Here is a 22,908-nt window from a genome sequence, read left to right as displayed (position 1 = left end):
TCAGACATGATCACCATACCATGGAACGGGTTCGAGTGCCAGAACTGTGGAGAACCGCCCTCTACGTTCGACCCCTTCCGACTAAGATGAACAAGGAAGACCATAATGGCCGGCGCCAGGCGCGGGCGAATGCCCTGCACTGCCACTATGGCTCAAAGAAACACGTCTTCTACGTCGACATTGCAGGCCCCTACCGCTCCAGGGGGGAATGGTACACGGCTGCAGTCATACACGAGGGAAAACAGGTGGACGGCCTCTCGTTCAGAGCGCCCAACTCAACGCATGCGGAGGAGGTGGCGATCGCCCTCGCAGCCTCCCATCCCGACTTTAAATTCATCCTCACAGACTCTGGCGGAGCCTGTCGTAACTTTGAGTTCGGTTGGATCACTCCACTCGCTCAACAAATCTTACACCGCAGTACCCGCGACGGCGATCCAACTCATCGCTCAATCATATGGGTCCCCGGCCACCAAGGCATGCCAGGTAACGAAGCCGCCCATGAGGAAGCCCGCGCACTCAATCACCGGGCACCAGGCGTCCCTTGGGAGGAGCTTAACCCAGATCACAACCCTCTCCTCTCTTTTAAAGAAATTACTGCGCACTATCGTGCCGAACACCGGCGATACCCAGTTCCTAGTATCTAGCTTTCATTTTTAATCAGTCCCTTTCATGCTCTATTTTCCCTAATGAAATGAAAAATGCCAAAGTAACAGTTATCTTTAAAGGAGGTAATAAAGCCGTATTAACCAATTACCGCCCGATTTCCGTACTTCCGGTTTTTTCGAAGGTATATGAGAAGATTATTCTAAAAAGAATGGATAGCTTTTTTACTAAACACAGCTTGCTAACAGATTCACAGTTCGGGTTTCGAAAAGGACGCTCTACCGAATCTGCTCTCCTCTCACAAAAAGAATTTATCTTGCAAAATTTTGAACGTAAATGTCTAACTCTCGGTATCTTTGTTGATTTCAGTAAGGCTTTTGACTTTCTTAACCACACTATTTTGCTTGCTAAACTAGAAATGTATGGTGTTCGAGGAATGTGTCTCCATCTTCTACGGTCATACCTCACTGATCGAAAACAGGCTGTTTTCTGTGATGGACATGGATCCACTCTTCAGGCTATAAACTGTGGAGTGCCTCAGGGCAGCCTTTTAGGTCCTTTTCTCTTTAACGTATACATAAATGATCTCGTAAACATTGACAGTAACGTTAAATTCATTCTGTACGCAGATGACACCAGTATTTTCTTAACGGGCTCCTCAACAGATCAGTTATTAAATCGCGGTAATGCTGTTCTTAAAACTTTGCATGCGTGGTCCGTTCAAAATGGGTTGTCTATTAATACCAATAAATCTAAAGCTGTTTTCTTCAGGCCTAAAAACGTCAAAATTAACTTAAACGATGATCTTCAACTTGGGAATCATAAAATAGAAATCGTGGACACCTTCAAATCACTCGGTGTAATTTTTGACGCCTGTATGAGCTGGACCGCACACGCAACACATCTTCGCAAGAAATTAGCTCCTTCCGTTGGTTTTCTTGCTCGGTACCGCACTGAATTTCCTCCCTGTATAAAACGAATGATTTATCATGCCTTATTCCAATCACACATTAACTATTGCCACATAGTTTGGGCTACAACATCCAAAACAAATCTACAGAAAATTCTAATTCTCCAAAAGAAAGCTATCAGGATTATCGCAGGTGCCAGTTTTACTGCCCATACGGCTGAATTGTTTACTAAGTATGAAGTAATTCGTGTCAATGTTTTTCTTGAGTACCGCCTATTATACTATCTCAAATTTTCTTCACCATCAATATGTAATTTTTTGCTTAATATCGCATTGTTAAAGCCCATAGAAAAGTATGTTCAAACCCGATCAACTGCAAAATGGACACTTCCACGAGCTAGAACTAACTATGGTAAACAAGCACTTAACTTCCTTATACCTAATGTTCTAAACAGCTACGAATCTAACCAGCTGAGCATGTATAACCTCCGACCACATGATTTAAAAGTGTACTTTGTAAATAATATTCCATAACTTCTTTTCATATATTGTAGTTTGTGTATGTATCGGTGTCCTTTTCCCCTTGTAATCAACCCAGCAGTGTATAACTTTCAAATGCATTTGTTCAGTTTTAATTGTTTTTTTCTAGTTTCAAACTACATCTCTGTGTACCCATCAGTTCAATCGTAAATATTATAAATTCTTTCTACAGTGTGCTCGTATGCGATCTGCCACCGTTGTATGCATGTGTTTATTTTATTATTTTGTAATGGCTCTTAGATGAGCCACAGGCATTTTCAAGCTATTTTCTTTAGCTTTTGGCCTGTGGCTCATCCTAAAGACTGTATGCACATTTGTAAAATAAAATAAAGTTTGAAGTTTGGACTGGGTAAAGCTGGCGAACGAATTCTCCTCAGGCTTTTTACAAACACCCTGCTGTGCCCGGCGGTTCTCAAGCACTTTAATCCTTCTTTTGACGGCCGCTGCTCATTCTGTGGGGAGGTGGCCGACACCTTCCACATGGTTTGGGCATGCAGAAAAAATCCTTCTCTCCCCCCAATCACCCCTTCCCCTACCCGAGAGGACTGGGAGGCGGCCCTGCTCAGCTGCCAGGAACTATCGGCCCAACAGGCCCTGGTTCGGCGGACTTGTGTAGCGGTCTCGACCAACGGGATCCCGGAATGAGAGACTCCGCCTAGTATTGTAAGGGGTGAGACCCATTAGGGGCCTCTCCCCGAGCACCTCTCTGTAAATAGCTAAATAAATGCTCTTCACCACCACCACCACCACGGAGTCCAAGGAACGCCACCACCCGTTCGGCGCGATGCGTTTCCCTTTGAACGCAACGCTTTTTGAGGAAAGGAAACGGGGCTGTAATTATTTGTCATCTCGGTGGACACCTGAGCCGGACCGTACAGGAAGGGAGGAAGTGTGAGTGAAAGAAGAAAGAGAGCGTAATGAAGAAAATGAAAATTGTATTTGAGGAAAGGAAGTTGCGCAGTAACTGCCTCACATATTTCGGTGGACACCCGTCAAAATTCGCGCGTGGTGACGTCACGACAATTTCGACCAATCTGAAACGCGGACAAATACGCCTTGCTCGTCAGTAAATTGGTTTTTGAGGAAAGGAAATGCATCTGTCTGTCATATCTCGGTGGACACCTATACCTCGCCGCAACGGGAAGGGAGGAAGATGGGAGTGAACGAAGACACCGTATGCACTAGACGCACCTTTGTTCATTCCAAACCTTCGAGCTGGCATGACGGAGTGGTAGCATGCTCAACTGGCACTGCGGAGACCGGGGTTCGATTCCCAAGCTCGGCCAATTTTCTACAAGGTTTTATTTATTTATCTGGTCTGACTAGAAAGGTTAATTAGACTAATTGGTTAAGTAAGCAATTAACTAGACAAAGTCAAACTTACTTAAAGCATCACTATACGATCCCTTTATTTGGTTGCATGGTTAGTAACCGAAGTACAATTGGCCCCGTTTGAAATTCGCGCACTGTGACGTCACGACCGTTTCTACCAATTGAAAAGCGTGACATTTCTGTCGACAGCTCCCGCTTACAACGATGAGGCATTAAAGGCTTCCGCCTTAAAAGGGGGAAAACTTTAATCGAACTGGTTTATACATTGCTGAAACCCTGAGCCTTCGTGGCGTACGCCGGTTCTCGTCCGCCACGAAGGCTCAGGGTTTCAGCAATGAATAAAGGCTCATCTAGTGAATGCATGGGTCTCATAAATAAAATGAAATAAATTAAAAAATGACAATAAGAAAAAAAAAAAAAATAGAAATGAAAAGTAACAAAAATAACAAATAAAAAGGAAAGAAAAGAAACAAACAGTAACATTACAGCAAATTACCATATGAAAAATAAAAATAAAAACAACAATACTGCGCCAGGTTTTAAGCCGTCGGGTACCTCCCGGTGGCGGCCACGGTTGACCTTTAGGAGCAGCGAGGTCAAACAGATGGAGCGGCGTTGCCATAGCAACCGTTTCAGCCGCACTCCACCAGGCTCCACGCTGCTTACGCAACTTGCCCGGTTTAACCAGAGCTAAACCTCAGCTATTTTTTTTTCCACAGAGGACATCGCGCCCATCCCACCGCCATGCCTTGTACGGGACGCCAAACGATTGATGGATGTAACACAGAAGTAGAACGGGACGGCAGTACGCGCCACTATGTAGGACAGGGACTTCTCTGTGGCGATGACCACATTAATGATGCTGAGAACGGAGGCGTGCAAATGATTCTTCGTAGGTCAGAACATAGCAAGTAACGCCAGGTCAGGCGGTGCGTGCGAGCTCGCCTCGCCGGCTGCATTGCCGGCAATGCGAAGTGAGGTGACTTGAGGCTTCTTCTCGACAAAGGTGCTCGCGAAAAAGGCAAAAGCTCTTGATTCAGTAAGCGCCCTCCCAGTCATATGAACTGCTGCGTTACTAAATAAAAGAGATCTAGCAGTGATAAGCATCGCTATCAAACGCAAACATTTCCAGCGAGAACCAATTTACTTCGCGCTATGCACTGCTGCTTTGCATCATTTTTGCTTACAGAGGGCACAGCAGCTACACTACAACGCTGAGTGGCTATAGTAAACACAGCACGCTATGCTCTGACTCGCTGCGTGGAAAGATTTGTAACTGCCATCGAAAACAAAATCATTTGAAACCACGCCCACACACCAGCTTTAACTCTCGTTACTGCGAGAAAACGGTCGTTTTTCATAGGTCTCGTACGATAATTGTTTGCAAGCAAAAATAACATTGCAGCCCACGTTGCAGCTCACAAAATTCCACATAATAAAAAGCTCTTTCCAAAAACATAAGTTAGAGAGCAAAACATTTATTAGGGAACACACAAAATTCAAAACAATGCCATTTTTGTGGCGATTTGAAAAAACAAGATAGTAAAGACATGATATCTACGGACGCAATATAACCAGAGAAAATTTAGGATATACGTTTTGAAGGCAAATCACTCAGCAGCGCTGAGTAAAAAAATTGCTGAGGCTCAGCTTGGCTAAGCCTGGGGAATGCGAAGCATATTAGTGGCTAGGCTTGGTAATACATGGCTTTCCTTGGTTGAATACTTGGTCATTTTAATACAACCACTAGAAGCCTTCGTCGTGGGGGAAGACAACGGCATGGCTACAGGGGAACGCCGACTAACCCCGAGACGCGCGTTGGGTGAGCGTCTGGATTTCCACGGAAGCCTCGTCTGCCTGCCCGGTGGAGCGAGCGTTTCACCTACACCGAGTGTGAACGCGCGTTCCAAATGCGCGGGAATGCGCGGGTGTGACGGCTAGGGGTCCCACGGCGACGGCGCGAGGTGGAGGCCGGCTCTCTCATCCGATGTCACGTGGTGTGACGTCACGGTGTCACGTGGGGGTCCCACGGCGACGGCGTGAGTGGTAGCTCTAGCAATATGCTTCGCATAAAAAATAAACTATCTGTACAGTGTCGTTCTTTAGGTACACAAAAAAATTGCACGTGGAAAGAGCCTCGGTTCTCGTGCCATGCGGTGAAGCAGTTCCTGGTTTTCGTAAGGTAAAGGTGCACTCCGCACTTTCCGCAGAAGACATTCGTCTTCTGTTCAACTTTTCGCTCCTCATAGCACATCCTGCAGTTTCGCCTTTTCGGAATCTTTTGCGGATGGTGCGGCACTTCTTTTGGGAGAGGATCTACATGGGCAACTTCTTTTTCGTCGAGTTCTAGCAGCTGTTTGGTGAGCTCCATACTAAAAGAAAGTTGGTCGAAGTGGGCGCTCCTTTGAAATTCCGGTGTCGAGAGGTGTTGCCAAGCATAGATCTTGGACATGCGGCAGACGTTCAAAAATGCGTCTTCGTGGAATAAACCCACCAGGACATAGGGTCACAGCTCGCTAATCAATAGCTGGCATAATTTTCGGGTAATTATCACCACTCAACGCAGTTGGATAACAAAGCCGACAATATGATTGGATATTTGACTTCCTGGAAATCTTGTGATCACAAAATTTGATGTTAATGCTGCATTACCACGAGTGCCAGGCTTTTTTTTTTCAAGCGCGGCTGCCAGGTTCCCTTTCGCAACAACACATGCACATTAGTTCTCAAAATTTCCATAAAAAATCAGAGCGTCCCCAGAGTGGGACAATTTGAGCTGGTTCTACAAATGCAATGCCAAGACTAACCAATGGGTGCCACTAGATGCACAAGTAATGATTTCAGCATGTCTTAATCGACAATTTATTGCATCGATCACCGGTGATCGATTTGAATAGGCGTGTTAACGAAAGAGTTAGACTTTTACTCAGGTATTTTGGTCATATATTATCTTCTCTAGTCCCTGTGCGTCTTTGCTGATTGTATTTATTTTGTATACGTAGTTTGTAATCTGGTCACTTGCACTATCAGCAAATATAATGTTTAACACCAAATTTGATACTACCTCCTATATGAATATTTTTGCTCAACACAGATGACAAAGCATCTCCATTGCGCTACAGTACGTATAAATAAAAATAAGTGAAAACGCACAGTAAACACAGGAAATATTTCGCAACATCATTGATTTCCCTTTCGCCATCGCGCATGGCAGTGGCTTCTCTGCGTGTAAGACGGCTTGAACACTGTGGAGTGCTGAGGTAGGCATAAGCTACTTCATCGGACCAAGCACTAGCAACTAAAGGTGCCGCGCCCCGTGTCGGCAACACTAGTAGCTCTTAGCTCGGATTTAATGACGGGAAAAGTTTTGGCGTCGTGAAAACCTGGCTTCAAGTACAGTCGAACCCCGCTAGAACGAAATTCACGGGGTGCGCGGAAAATTTCGTTGAAGCGGAAATTTCTTTGTGGCGAAATCAGCTCCAAAAAACCAAGATCTGACTGTACTGTTCATAAATATCATTTATTTCCAAAATATTCTGTCATCTTGGCTTGCGTCCTTTTCGTGGACGGGAGCATCGTGGTGCGAGTTTCACAGTCGGCCAACAACTGCACCGCGATTACGTCGTCATGCGCACCGATGAAAGCGCTTACCGCCTGCAAAGCACCACGGCTTCACGCTCTTGCCGATGACAAGCGGGCTGCGCTTGTCGGAGCCGTCCTTGTTGCTGCAGAGAAGCAGTCACACGTTTTTTTGCTGTGCTTGCTCCATTGCATGGTTGGCCCTTTATGGCCTGAGTCTTTGCGTGGAGCAGTTCTTTTTGCCACATCATTTTTCGTCACATTCTATCGTCGCGACGTTTTGTCATGGCGAGTGACACTGACAGTCTGAGCCTAACAAACGCTTCTGAAGTTATTGCGCTAATCGGCCTCACACAGGATGCACTAAGGCTGAGCTTGAGCCGAACGTCGTTTTGTATCCTCCTATATAATCCGCTCTTACTGCAGAACTCTCCCATTTCGGGGGTGTTTGGCATGAAAGCAGGGCTACTTTCCTAGTGTGAATGCCAAGACGCAGTCGAGATTTCGGACGAAGGATTATCATGACGCAAAGCTGCAGGAATTCTCAGGGTGTCGATAATCTTCAGCTCTTTGCGTAATTCTGCGGCCTGTCTAAGAACTGTTAATATAAACTGCAAATTTAGAATCGTGACACTCGAAAATTCACATGCTGCTGTTTACCGTCGGAAATTCCGGGATAGTGTCCCCACTCAGCTTATAGTTCATTGTGGTTGAGCCTGGTTGAGAACTATGCCTGGTTGAGCAAAATCATCCCGGCGACAACCTGCGGCCGACTCGCTCTGTCCTTAACGAGAACTGCAATGCGAATGCCGTGAGAGCGGCGCCAGCTTCTTTTTTCACGGAAATGGCGAGTCATGTGGTTAGCCACGTGACCACAGCTGGCGATATGGCGGCTGGCACGGCGGATGCGCTCGTATGGAGCTGCAGGTTGTGACGTGGAGTGTCAGCTGGCTGTAACACCTCCACTTGAAGGACGAATTGCGCGCCGATGACCGTGGCTTCACTACACCAGCAAAAGTTTCGCTTTAGAAAAAAAAAATCGAGATTGGCAGTACGCGGTGATATATAGCCAGCAGGAGACAGACGTGTAACGAATTCGTAAAAATCTGTGCACATGCATAAAGGAAGTGTCGCCGAACCTCCTAACGGAAAAGGTTTTCGGAATGCCCCGGCACATTCGGCAGTATCCAAGAAAAGCATAGTATACGATGCGCATCTCTGACAGTCCGCACAGCGCAAACCTTCAGCTTTCACACGTGTATAGTGTGCGGGCTGTACAGGGCAAACCATGGTATATCATTTAGTGCCTCTCTGAGGACAGTTATTCATAGGAGTGGAAAATTAGGTTCTACTGGAGGACATATCGCAACGAACTGATAAAAAATGGGTCACAACGAAATGTTATGAATGCACGGGATGAGCGGCTGGTCAATTCGAGAACAAGATTCAGAGGATAAACTCGTGTTCTCCGTATTTTGTCCTGGATTTATGCAGACTTAACTTAGTTGTGCTATAATAGCAGTACGAGAATAAATTATAAGAATGCAAAGAACACGCTGAGGTGTGTGTGCCGCGGACCTGCTCTTTAGTTGGCTGCGTTCTGATGCCTTCGCCTTTCGTACGCGCATTGCGGGGCTCTCGAGTGCGAGCGTTACGTCTGACGCCCATCAAACGCTTTGAAAGGGGTGCACCGTTGTGCTCCGGTCTAGCGCTCCACAACCGGCCTGCTTACGGCGACCGAGCACAAGGGCCTCCACATGTGTGGGCATTGAAGGATCAACCACAAACAACGCCCGTTTGGCAGCTGGCTGGCAGCTGGCTGGCAGCTGGCTCCAGCTGGCTGGAGTATAAGTACTGCGGGGGGCTTCATTATTTTCTAGCACTTGACATAGAAAGAGGATCTGAGCGCAGAGTAAGCGGCAGTGGCTGACACAAAAGCGAGGGTGCTCACCTTTTGCTTTTTTCACGTAGGCCCTGTCCATCTTGTTGTTATTGAAGTACATCTGAAAAGAAAACCCTCTGCTTGTAGTATCAGGATATCAAGATAGGTTTGAATATCACTGAAATGGCAGCATTTTTTGCACCAAGTTTTGACAATTTTAACAGTGGGGGTTGGAGACTATCATCGTTCAAATATGCAATTCCGGTCTCTCTTCACCACACTGCTGGGCGCCATGCACAGGCGCTTCCTTTTCTTCGTCACGCATCTTAAAGCCTTTCCCGACACCTAATCGGTACAATACAATCACGGCTGTCACAACGACGGCAGCGCACACGCTCTCACTTCGGCTCTCATTCGGGGAGCATAAGAACCTAAATAGAACACTTCATGTCACCGATTCCACAGCGTATAATCTAGTCCAGAACTGATCCCATACTGAAATGGTGGTATCAGCAGTGACAATGAAATGTATATGATTTGTCATCTTTTCATCCGTCCTGTCGTGGCGTCTACCACGACAGGACGGATGACGGACGGATCCCTTTCGGGGCGTCTACGAAGCCACTGGCTGTGCTTACGACCTCGTTTCCAATCGAAAGCGAGCTGTCCTGGGCTTCTTAACTTGCCCGCCATTGGCGTTACGGATAATTTTGCCTTGCTCACTAGCCGACAGTAATGGCGTTGTAAAAAGCTACTCCTTGTGTTGGAGCTCGTGAAATTGATATTTGCTCTAAAAGTGTCCTCTAGCCGTGCCATTGCAAAAGGTGCTCCGATTATAGATCAACATGTGTATTAATGGTGGGCCCTGATTTCGGTACAGCAAGGTGTGCATGTATCCCTCTCATGCTACTTCTTCTATACTTCCTGAAGAGGTTGCCGAACTAGAAACAAACAGGGATGACAGTAGGGTTTGGGACGTACCATGTTTGTGACAATGTGCGAAAGAATCAAGCGCTATTGCTTTTGCAAAACATACGAATACGCATAAGATCTAAAAATGATCGAAGCACTTGAAGCGAGAACTACTGTAGATGAATGGATGTTTCGCAAGGCCTGAAAGGAGGAGAATATGCCCCTTTTTTTGTTTATACCATGTGTAAAAATAAAGCTGAACTCACGTTAACCGAAAAACCAGTGTTCCTAAGCGTCTGAACCGGCCCTTTCAAGTTTGTCTCAGCCCTATGGGAGCGTGATGTCCGCAATGAAGCCTATAGACATGAAGTCGCTATTCCCGCTTTGACCAACTGGTTGCCGAAAGTTGTCTTGAACTTTTCTTTTCCATTGATGCAGCGAATGCCCGTCTTCGAAAACCGGCGGGGCGTGGATGCAGTAAAGCTCACTAAACGCACTGTCAAACCGTTATAAATATCTGGGCGTCACACTAACAAATAGCCTAAACTGGAACACTGACATAACTAACGTATGTGACACAGCCTTTCGGAAACTTTGCCTTCTCCGTCGTAAATTGAAGCACGCCCCCGCCGAAACTAAACTTTTAGCTTATACATCATTAATAAGACCAAAACTTGAATACGCATGAGTAGTATGGTACCCTTATACCAAAACTAACATTGACGCTATCGAAAGAATCCAGCGTCAGGCAGTCAGGTTTATTTTTTCTAAGTACCGTACAACTGATTCCCCGACAGTGCTAATGAAACAACATGGAATACCGACACTGGAACGTAGAAGAAAAATTCAGCGCTTAAAATTCATGTTCCTTCTTAAATATAGCCTTCAGCTGCCGCGGTGGCTCAGTGGCTATGGTGCTCGGCTGCTGACCCAAAAGACGTGGGTTCGATCCCGGGCGCGGCGGCTAGAATTTCTTTTCAGGAGAAATTCTAGAGTCCCGCGTACTGTGCGATGTCAGTGCACGTTAAAGAACCCCAGGTGGTCGAAATTTCCGGAGCCCTTCACTACGGCGTCTCTCATAGCCTTAGTCGCTTTCGGACGTTAAACCCCACAAACCAAACCAAATATAACCTTCTTGGTCTAACTCCTGATCCATACATAACACTACTTACGGCACGCCGAACTTTGACACGATGACTCTCTAACGCCATACAGCATCATAACTAATGTTTTTAAATATTCTTTTTTTCCTCGCACGATAACAGATTGGAACAACTTACCTCTGCCTCTTCTAACCAGCATTGATTCAATGGAAACCTTGAATTGCTCTTATATGTTTTTGTTGTGTGCTTTTTGGTTGCCCAAACTGATGGTGTTTTTTCCTTGCTGCATGTTTGCCATTTCATTTATGGATATTTCATTATTCGGCTTACTTCTGTTTGTTTATTTTTATGACTATCCCAAATGAAGAGCTCGGTTTGCATTTCGTTTAGTCCTTTTGTTTTGCTCATATTCTTTTGCCCAAAGAAGAAGTGTTTTCAGATTATTATTTGCTATCTTCGTTCTGTATACTGATGTCATATGTACGCCCCTCCTGCTTGGGCCGTAAAGGCTTGCAGTATTGAATAAATAAATAAATAAATAAAACCTATCGACCATACCTCGAAAACGGAAAAATTACTGCACCTGAAGCCTGAGAAGCACAAAGTGCTCACAGCGCTCAGTAAGCAGGTTGTAGAAATGGGGGAAATGGAGAAGGGCAGCGGGCCGCGCGCCTGAGATTCGACGATCATTGGTGCACCTGCGTCAAAGATTTTCTTCTCCGAAGCCATTGTATCGATCGACGAAACGCACCATGCGGCCCTCCCTATAGAAGGAAACAGTGTTCACCATCTTTTACGCGGCGGTCGACAGCGCTGGCCGTAGGCGATAATCTGATTGTCTAACGTCAAGAGGTCCTGAAAGCGTTTCCTGCAGTTAGAAATCGGTAAACTAAGCGGCAAATAATCAGAGGAGGTTTCTTGGGGCTTAGGCGATACATGCGTTTCAGTGAGTGCTTCCAAAGGGAAAAATCATTCCTTCGTTACAGCCAATATTTCGCCATAACGAGGTCTTACAGGACTCCGATTTTTTTTAATACATTGAGGGACCATTTGCAGTTCTAGGAAATAGGCTGTCATTCGTGGTATTTTGAAGTATTTTAAAAGTAACATTTGAAAACCTGCTAATCATAGATAACGTGCAATAATGTCCACCATTATTAGATAAAAAGTTTTGAATATTGAAATATTGTAATGTAGTGTCGTGAAAATATTGAAAATAACGGTTTATTCTCCCATCTCTCCCATCGAGGAGTTAAGATTGTCATATGAAAGAAAATGGGAACGTTTTTGACCATTGCAAAAACGTTAATAGCAGACGAAGCGAAGCCTGCCGATGGGACCTGTTTGGACATATTGGTTGTTATAGTGAAACCCTCCTATATATGAGAAAATTGTTGCATGAAGAGTTGGTGGCCATGAAAATAATTACTGGCGATGTTCATGGAAAACTTTTCCTAGCTAACATTTCCAGTTGAATGATGTACTGAGAAAAAGTGATATTACGTAACAAATATTTATACGAGGCAATGTGTATTCCGCTATTTTACCCTTACGGCATACATAATTAAAAGCAAGAGAAATACTTTATATTTCGTATTCACCGGCATGTGCGACATTTTCGCTTAGTTCCCGAGGTTCTGGGAATTCTTTAAGAACTTTTTAAATGCCATCTGAGTGATATAACACGCAAACATATCTGCGATGGTGTGACGATCAAAGTTGGGATAATCGTTATCTTGTAGAAGGCACGGTGAGCACTCGCGAAGAAAATGACATGTCTCATACTTTGGTTTCGTAGAGTGAATTCTCGTAAACGTAGTAACACCTGTAGAAAGGACTCGGCTTACAGGGTTACCTCAAATATTCTTGTTTTGGTTTAAAAATAAGCAAAGAGAACAAGAGCTCCAGAACTTGCAATATTGTACGAACCCTTCAAACAGATAATCAAGTCTGGATGTGCTGAGAGTGGACCCGTCTTTAGCAAGCACTGTCTACTCTCTCTGCTGTTCTCGTGGCTCACACTATTACCACTACTGCAAAGAAAGATGACCCAGACACACACATCCTAAATGTGTGGGCTCTTCCTCGCCAGGCGGAACAGTATGCTTCTGTCACCCTGATGACCCCTCGGCTCTTGCAGCTTTTCACCCGAATACCGCACGTGCGCGGCACTATGCAAAGCTATAAAGCATGCAACCCGTGGATGCATGGTGCGTCTGCCTGTCCTCTACGGTGGGCAATCGACATCTTTGGAGTGTGTTTCATGCCATGGAGCGCCCTTCTCAGCTTGCAAATTACACAGAGAGCATTCGTCTTGCGCTGACTCTGGATGAGGATGCATTTGCACAACAAGCGGCCCGCCAGTTTTTTCCACACCATAACTGCACCTCTACATCTCTTCCTGACTTGTCAGTTGCAGAGCCCTCCGATGATATTACTTCTTACCTAACCATGGCAGAGCTGCTGGCATGTACTGAACGCCTCGAAACTGCCCCTTCTGCCGGGCACGACGGCACACACAACTCCCAATTCCGTAACTTGGAAGGGACTGCTTTTCAAACGCTACTTGACACTTCCAGCGATGAAGATTTCATCTTCTTGTGGTGTCAAAAGAAAACATTCGACAGAAGTCTGTCTGGTTGGGAAATTTAATGTTAGGAGAAGGTAAGTGACGCCAACCAAGTAAAATACAGGAAAAAACACGACGTTTCGGGACCGGCTCGGCCCCTTCTTCACGGTGTGACTACGGGCGAGCGCAGCTTGGCTTTTTAAGCCCCTGTGTGGAGGACCTGCGGGTCAATGGCCGCAGCCCATGGACGTAGGATGAGGGGAGAGTCCCCAGGGAACGATTAACATTCTCTCGTGTTTGCTGTATGTGCCACGACTCGAGTAGAAGCCTCCTGCGTGGGTTAGCTTCCGTTTCCAATACAATGGTGCTGTCGAAGTCAATTGGGTGGTCACACCCTTCACAGTGTTCGGCCACGGCGCTGCGTTGACGATTCATGTGACGGACGTCCGCTTTGTGTTGGTTCATCCTTTCCGCGAAGTTCTTCGTTTCCCCTATGTACGACGCCGGGCAGACGGAACACGGAATTTTGTACACGACGCCCTGGGCCTTTTCTCTGGGCTGCCGGTTTTTTGGGCGGGGGAGAAGGCGACCGATAGTGCTGGTCGGTTTGTGCGTTGTCAGCACCCCTTCTTTTCCGAGAATGCGACCGAGCGTCTCGCTCACGCCTCTCACGTAGGGGATGCAAACACGTTTCCGCTTCTGGCATGCGTCTGGCATGAGGTTAATTCAAAATTTTTGAAGAACACTGAAGTATATTCATCCGTTATTTTGGCCAGCATTTTTGAACAGTCCCTACAGCAATGCATTTTGCCTCAGGACTGAAAGGTGGGTAAGGTGGTTCCGCTTTTCAAATCCGGTAATGCTCATTCTCCTCTTAATTATAGACCAATCACATTAACGAGCATCCCGTGCAAATTATTAGACCATATAATGTACTCTAACCGCATAACGTTCCTCGAAATAAACTTATTTTTTACTCCTGTCCAACACGGTTTTCGCAAACACTACTCGTGTGAACCACAGCTATTATCTCTTACTAACAGCATAGCGTCTTCTCTAGACCAGGGATCAATAATTGATTGCATTTTCCTAGATTTCGCAAAAGCCTTCGGCAAAGTCCGCCATAACCTGCTCCTTCTAAAATTAAGCATTCTGAACATTGGTTGCCGCCGCGGTGGCTCAGCGGTTATGGTGCTCGGCTGCTGACCCAAAAGACGCGGGTTCGATCCCGGCCGCGGCGGCTAGAATTTCTTTGGAGGATAAATTCTAGAGGCCCGTGTACTGTGCGATGTCAGTGCACGTTAAAGAACCCCAGGTGGTCGAAATTTCCGGAGCCCTGCACTACGGCGTCTCTCATAGCCTTAGTCGCTTTGGGACGTTAAACCCCATAAACCAAACCTGAACATTGACCCCTGCATCATAAAATGGATTGAGTGTTTCCTGTTTAGTCGCTCCCAGTTTGTTACAGCTAACAATTTTACTTCATCTACTTCTTCTGTAAAATCTGGTGTCCCACAAGGCTCTGTTCTGGCCCCGTTATTGTTCCTAATGTATATTAATGACCTTCCTGACTGTGTTTCCTCATCCATAAACCTTTATGCCGATGACTGTGTTCTTTATCGTGAAATCACAAACGCTCATGATAACATACTCCTGCAGTCCGACCTTGACGCGATATCACACTGGTGTAACAATTGGCTTATGACTTTAAATGCCAGTAAATGCAAAATCATGACAATATCCCGCCGTACCAACATGCCTATACCTTACTGCTACAGAATTAACTCCATAGCTCTCGAAAATGTCACATCCTTTAAATATCTCGGAGTTTACGTCACAAACAACTTTTCATGGCATGTTCATGTGACATATATTACGAGCAATGCATACACACTCTCGGTTATCTGCGTAGGAACTTATCTCAAGCTAAAAATAATCTCAAAGTAATTTTGTATCAAACATTAATTCGACCGAAACTAGAATATGCCTCCGCAATATGGGACCCAGCTCTTTCCACACTAACCGACGACACCGAAGCAATCCAAAATCGATGAGTGCGCTTCATTCTGTCTAATTATGCCCGTACTACAAGTGTTTCCATAATGAAATCACAACTAGGTCTATCAAACTTGCACACTCGAAGGAAGATCTCCCGTTTGTGCCTGTTTCAAAAAAATTATTTCAATAACCCTTTACTGAAAAGCGATCTCTTTTCTGAACCTACTTACGTATCAACGCGTGTCGATCAGGCATATAAAGTTCGCGCCCCACACTGCCATGCAAATCTGTTTTCTGACTCTTGCTTGCAAAAACTATAACGGACTGGAACCACCTTCCCTCCTCCATTGCCTATATTCAAGATCCTGTGGCATTCAATGACGCGCTAAAATTTTTTTGACTGTCTACCCTGCTTATTTCGTGTTTTTTCTTATCGCTCGTTTGCTGTGTCTAGAGCATTTTGTTTCTTTTCTTAAGCCCTGCAACATATGTTTCAATATTTATTTATTTACAAATACTGCCGGCAGCAGTGCTGCCCAAGCAGGAGTGCTTGCAGGCGTTTGCTTTATCTCTCTCTTTTTCAAATTGTTTTGTTGGAATCTTGTTTAACCCTGTACCCACCCCCTCTGTAACGCCTCCTAACACTTGAGGGTAAATAAATAAATAAAGTGGGGCATTCTAGTGTCATGCAGGGAGAGTGGGAGCATTACACTGCGGTTCCAATACCAAAGTCCGGTCAGCCTCCAGTGTCTCATTGACCTTCGCCCAATTTCCCTCACACCTAACAACTGCAAGCGTTACGAAAACTTTCTCACCACACGCTTGTCATGACGGCTGGATTCCCATAATTGTTACCCATATTCCCAAATCGCTTTCCCGACCCCCCCAAAAAATGGAACAAAAGTTGTTCTCGTTACTTTGGCTGCTGGCGTGACTCACCATTCTCCGCATAGTCACCTTGTTCGAACGGGGATCGCTACACACGTAACAAAGGCACAAGATAACATACCTGACTCTACCATTCTTGCCTCCTTTCAAACTCTTGGTCTTTCTCACCGCTTTCTCCTAACCATTCACGCCTTTTTAACAAATCGAACCTTCAGTGTGCGTGTCCACAGGAAGCCTTTTGGTAGCTTCACTTCCAATAGAGGAGTGCCTCAATTCTTCGTTATCGCACCCACTTTACTTAATGTGGCTTTTATTCCCCTTGTTCGAGACCTGGAGGCCATCCCTTTTATCCATGTGCTTGCGTGTGCCGATGATACAGACACAGCTCAGAAGGGGAGAAAGTAGAAATGCCTCGCCATCTTGCTTGCGGCCGCTCGGCAGCCTCGTGCAGTTCTTCTGTCCCCGATTGCGTGGCGAGTAATATTCGTAACAAATCTGGTGGAGGTGCTGGATGCGCTTTCAGATCCGCGTAGGCGACCGACCAGCACAGATCTCACCCCAGTTCACCGCTCAGCAGCGCCACGGCCGTCATCTAAGCGGCGTGTCCCCTGAGTCCGGACTCCTTCCGGCATCAACAAGGGCGACGCAACCTTGGTCTTCGGAGGAACCAGCTGCCATGGCAACTGAGGCCAGGCTCTCGGCGCAAATCCTCTGTTACCAGCCACGAACACCCCCGTCGTTTCATGGCGGCGTGTTCGAGGACGCCGAGGATTGACTCGAGATCTTCGAGCACGTTGCCCGTTATAATGGCTTGAGCGATGCCCATAAGCCCCCCAATGACTATTTTGCGCTTGAAGAGTGGGCTCGGACATGGTTCAAAACCATGAAGCCTCGTTTGCATCCTGGCACGCCTTCAGCCGCAATCTGATAACCACTTTCTGGAATGCAGTTCGTCGAGAGCGAGCAGAAGCTGCGTTACACTCGCACGACCAGCGCCACAACGAGAGTGTGCGCATGTAGTACGAGGACATGACCCGCCTTTTTTAAACGCGCGGTTCACAATATGACTCAAGACAAGAAGCTTCGCTACCTCATACGAGGTATCAAGCAATAGCTTTTCGCTGGACTTGTGCGCAGCCCACCGTGCACTGCGGCAGAGTTTCTCTTCGAGACGGCCACTATGGAAAAGACGCTGGAACAGCGAGCCCGTCAATACAATCACGACGTCAACACCTTTGGGTCTGATCCCTCCACTATGCCTCTCGGTAGCGACGCGACCTTTCTACGCGTGCTGGTCAGGCCTGTCGTCAGAGAGGAACTGCAGGCCTTCCGAATGCCCTCCGATCCGCCATCTTTCCAGCCACTGAGTGAAGCCGTCCGGGTCGAGGGGCGCCTGGCAGCAGAGCAGCACCAAATTTCTCAGGTTCCTCGCCGGCTTGATGCACGGTCCACTTATACGATCGTTCTTCGTAACGCTTCTGGGTACGACCTCAATGCCGCGACTCCAGCAATGCTCCCGCCGAGCTTCCCTCGTGGCCACGCTCCACCAGCCTACCAGCGACCCAGATAGAGTGAAGTGTGGCGTGCCACGGATCGTCAGCCCCTCTACGTGATGCTAGGTGGTTTTCTTCCTTGGATCTCAAAAACGGATACTGTCCGATAGAGGTTTACTAGCGAGACCGCGAGAAAACTGTTTTTGTGGCGCCTGATGGTCTATACAAATTTAAGGAGCCCCCGTTTGGTCTTTGCTCAGCGCCAGCCACCTTCCAACGCATGATGAAAATTGTCTTGACTGGGCTCAAGTGGCAGACGTGCCTCGTATACCCGGATTATGTCGTCATTTTCTCGCCCACCTTCGAGCAACACTTCCAGCGGCTGCACACAGCGCTCCGGTCGCTCCATTGTGCGCAACATACGATCATGGCTGAGAAATATGATATTTCGGTTTTGAGGAGCTTCGCTTCATCGGGCATCAGCGCGCAGTATTCTCCCAGATCACGACAAGACCGCTGCTGTCGCCAGTTTCCCACGCCCCACTGACAAGAATACTCTTCCACAGTTTTTGGGGGGCTGTGCTCTTACTATCGGCGATTTGTCTAAGATTTGTACAGAATAACTAAACCCTTTACAGCGCTGACAGTTCTTATGGGGAAGCGACCAAGACGATGCTTTCGTAGAGCTACGCCGCCGCGTGCAACGTCCTCCTACACACGCCTACCTCGATGGCGCCGTACCAACCGACATACACACCGATGCCAGCAACGTAGGCCTTGGGGCGGTCCTGGTACAGTGGCAGGACGGCGCAGAACGAGTCATCGCTTACGCAAGCCGTACACTATCGTGCCAGAAATTCAGCTGCTCACCGACTCGGAAAGAATGTGTTGCGCTGATGTGGTCGATCAGTAATTCTGTGCAAAAGTCTACGGCAGACCCTTTCGCGCTGTCAGTGACCACTACTCGTAATGCTGGCTGGCCAGCATAAAAGACCCATCTGGGTGGTTGGTGAGGTGGAACCTCCGTTTACAGGAGCAATACGAAACGGTCGTGTACAAATCGGTGTGGAAGCACCAATATGCGGATGGTTTATGATGCGCGACACTGGATCTGGCTTCCCCGGGAATCACTGAAGGAACTGACCGGTGCCCTCACTGTGGGGCAGCACCGGACATTTGTGATGTACATCACTTATTGGAGACGTGTCCAGCGACGGTTCCTATTAGAGAGCAGCCCCTCAGGAGTTGACTATGTGAAGCGGGCTATGAACAATCACTCACCGGCAACCTCTGCGACTACCTTCACGAGACCGATCTTCACTCCTTTTCTCTTTCTGCCGCCCCTGCACTTCATTCCGCCTTTCTCATCTTATGAGACACTTCTGGAAGCATAAGCTGAGAAAGTCGGAATGGAGTGCAGCAGACAGAATGTCAAAAAAAGGAGTGAAGATCAGTCTCGCTGAGGTAGTCGCAGAGGTTTTTGTGAGTGATTGCTCATAGTCCGCTTCACATAGTCGCCTCCGCGGTTCCACCGCAGGCCCAACTCCCTGAGGATCAGGTTTCTTATAGGAACCGTCGCTGGCCACATCCCCAATAAGTGGCGAACATCAGAAATGTACGGTGCGGCGTCACAGCGAGTACTCCTCAGTTGCTAGCACATATTTTTTTCACGCCACCGATGTTGTACAAATGGAGTCAGAGCCGTCCCTGCGCGAATCCGCCGCTCAGATACCTCCTCCTGCTGAGTAGGACTGCCGCATGGCACACTTCTAGAAAACTGCTGACCCAAAAGGCGCGAGTTTTATCCCGGCCGCGGCTATCGAATTTCGATGGAGGCCAAATTCTAGAGGCCCCTTGTACTATACGATGTCAGCGCATGTTAAAAAACCCCAGGTGGTCGAAATTTCTGCAGCCCTTCACAAGAAATACAGACACTTCTAGAAAAATTTTAGAAATATGCAGTGCGGTAAAAACAAGAGAAAGATGACATCCGCGGTACTCACGTCGAAGTACTTGTTCTCCTCCGAGCGTATGGAAATCGTGTACACCTCGCCCTTCTTTATGGTGTAGCCTGAGTCCCTTTTATTGAGAGAATACGTGTAGTCGCCCTCCTGCTTGCCTGTCTCTACTTTGCCGGATCCGGTGTCGATGCGCGCATACCAGAACTTTGGGACAAAGGCAGTTTTTGTATAGATGCTCATATGGCATTCTTGCCTGAAAAAAAAATTCCATCATTGGCACAGTGCAGAAACGGGAGAGAAAAGTATTCATAAAAAATAATCCAGTTCATATCCACAGTAAAGGCCACTTTAAGAGTGTATGTATGGGCATGCTGGTAGTTAGTAAGTAAAGAGAAAAATATCGCACGACAGCAAACAGGAAGACTGAGAAGACGCGGAGAATCGTTACTTCTAAAAGCGCTACTCCGAGTACTCTTATTGGTCCTGTCTTCTTTTGTGCGCGATTTTTGAATGTTCGCTTATTACAATGTGTCGTGACGCGGAGCATGTTCCTTGTGTGTAAAATTTGTACCAAGAGTACGCGTTTTTTTGCCGATATCAGAAGCATAAAATGCAAACTTATGCACAAGTGATATGTAATTTTTTACACACAAAGCTGTTCTCGCCAATTTCTTGAAGCACACCCTACCAAGCTACTTTAGCTTGTAGAGAATTTACGCGGCCGCAGTCGAGCAGCAGAACAAGAGGTCCAGCATGACAGGCTTCTCGAACCGAACATCCCGTGCAGTGCTTGTACACCAATCGTGCGCCGCTCAACTTTATTTTCTTCTTTTGCCGGCTATGAACGCCGATTTTAGCGCATCCCCTTTACTGTGTCGCTCTGTGCTACAGGGCCCCCCGCCCAGACGGAACGGCGAAATGTGACGGGGCAGGAATGAGGATGCCTCGGCGGCAGGCAGGTCGGCAGATAAGCCAGCAGCATCCGAGGGGATCTCGTGGGGAGGTGTCTCCATGTATGCGGGTTTGAGGCGATCCAAGGAGACTGCCTCTTTACGACCATCCAGTAGGACAGTCACCCACTTTGTCGTCGTGTTGGGGAGGCGGTACGGGCCGTCGTAAGAGGGGGTAAGAGGCGCCTTTACATCGTCTTGCCTTAGAAAAACATGCGTGGAGGACGCAAGGTCTGGTTGTACAATGCCCTGATGGTCGGATTATCGAGGCGGGATTGGGTGCAGGTGTTGAATGGAGTCCTGAAGGCATTGAAGGGACTGCAGTGGCAGGGTTGATGGAGCCGTAGCAGCGAACAAGTCTCCGGGAAACCGCAGGGGTGCACTGAAGACGTGTGCGGCCGCCGAACAGCCAATGTCACTACGTAGAACGGCGCGTAGGTAAAGAAGCAAAATAGTAAGGTGGTAAGCCCAGTGTTCGCGACCCAGCCGTAGAGTGAGGTCAGTCTTAAGCTGAAGATGGAGCCCCTCGACCATGCCGTTGGCACAGGGATGGTAGGCCATGGTGCGGCAGTGTTTAGTGCCGAGCAGACAGGTGAGGGAAGTGAAAGGGGTTAAATTCGAACTGGCGACCGCGATCCGTGGTAACAATGCCAGGGCAACCGAGGCGGGAAACACATGCTGAAACGAAGGCTTTGGCAACTGTTTCCGCAGTAATGTCCGGAATGGCCACTACTTCGGGCCAACGAGTGTAGCGGTCAATCATGGTGCGAATGTACCGGCAGCCATGAGAGGGAGTTAGCGGTCCAACCAAGTCCAGATGGACGCGGTCAAAGCGACAACCAGGTGGCAGGAAAGACTGGGGTGGAGTCTTTGTATGTCAGGTCACTTTGGCGGACTGGTAAGCAAGGCACGAGCATGTCCACTGGCGAACGTCGGTGTTAATGTTCTGGCAGACGTACCACTGGGTCTTAGGAAAACGTAGCGCGAAAAACGAGACACAGAAAAGGTGAAGCCAGGACACGAGCCCTTTCTCACGCCTGAATTTTTATTGGAAAGGTTGCCACAATATATACTGTAGATATGGAAGAGGGGAAGGATGATGAAATATAAAACAACAACAAAAAAAGAACAAGACGAGGAGAAAAAAGGGCTGGCGGTGAAAGCAAGTACACAGCAACATATAACGCGTGCAGTGATACTTAACAACCGATTCAAAGTACACAATCTCACTTTTTGTCAAGGCGATGGATGCGTCACTAACACACTTTTCCCCTCCTTTCGCGATATGGAAAGCTTCAGTAATCTCTCTCGTACGCTGATTATGTGCTTTGCCAAATATGTCCCCACTGTGTGCCGACTAGCCCCGTTTAGCTTACTTCTGTACCACTGGATAACGAGGCGCTGCGCGGCTGGGATGGCAGATGTCGTGAAGTGAATGGAAAATGGCACGTTAAAAGGCCTCTGGGATGAATGGACGCAGTAGAGCCGATTACATGTGACACCAGAGCAATCTGTCACATGCGGATGAGGCACGAGCTGCAGACGCAGGGTACGGGAATGGTCACGCAGGGCTTGAAGCTCAAGGTCTTCTAGCTGCGCCCGGACCGCACATTCCCAGTCCACAGCAGATATAGACACGCCGATGTAGCTAAAGCGTGAAAGTGCATAGGCTCCCTCATTCTCGATGCCTTTGATGTGCCGAATATCTCCTGTGAACTCCGATATGTAGGCCAGCTGACGAAGTTCGCGATCGACGTACTTAGAACAGTTCGTACGGAAAACATACGCCAGAGGCTTATGATCCTTCGTTAAAACATTAAGTTAAGTGTTAAGTTAAGTGTGTGTGTATCTTGGTGCTGCGTCTGTTTCTTACCGCTAAGAATATGATTCCTTCAAGCTTATGATCCATTAAAACGTAAAACGGCTGGCCCTCCAAGAAGTGGCGGTAATGCTGGATGGTGGAGTATAAGGCGAGCAACTCACTGCCAAATGCGCTGTAGCGAGTCTCGGCAGGTTGGAGCTTCCGAGGAAAGAAACTCAGTGGGTGTCACTCGGAGTCAATATTTCTGCGAGACAACAGCATCAATGGCCACGCTGGGAGCATCCACCCGATACGAGTGGGCGCCGAAGTCCTAGGGTGGATGAGAAGGATCGCATCGGCGAGGACTTGTTTTGCAGCCGTGAAAGC

The 22,908-nt window shown here is 47.4% G+C and overlaps 1 protein-coding gene across 1 annotated transcript in view; it reads right to left on the bottom strand.

The window, feature by feature from the left end:
- Positions 1-22,908, bottom strand: part of LOC149326878 (uncharacterized) — a 114,052-nt gene that overhangs the window by 55,583 nt on the left and 35,561 nt on the right. Inside the window, exons 3-4 of the mRNA XM_089564712.1 lie at positions 19,813-20,023; positions 8,916-8,967 (exon numbers count right to left, since the gene is read on the bottom strand). Of these exons, the coding sequence (XP_089420838.1) occupies positions 8,916-8,967; positions 19,813-20,023 (263 nt within the window). The remainder of the gene's footprint in view (positions 1-8,915; positions 8,968-19,812; positions 20,024-22,908) is intronic.

The sequence above is a fragment of the Amblyomma mixtum genome, chromosome 10 (genome assembly GCF_055824585.1).
Source record: "Amblyomma mixtum isolate Tamu chromosome 10, ASM5582458v1, whole genome shotgun sequence".
Taxonomy (NCBI): Eukaryota; Metazoa; Arthropoda; class Arachnida; order Ixodida; family Ixodidae; genus Amblyomma; species Amblyomma mixtum.
The sequence above is the reverse complement of the archived record's forward strand: the minus strand, read 5'-3'. Positions and strand labels throughout refer to the sequence as shown.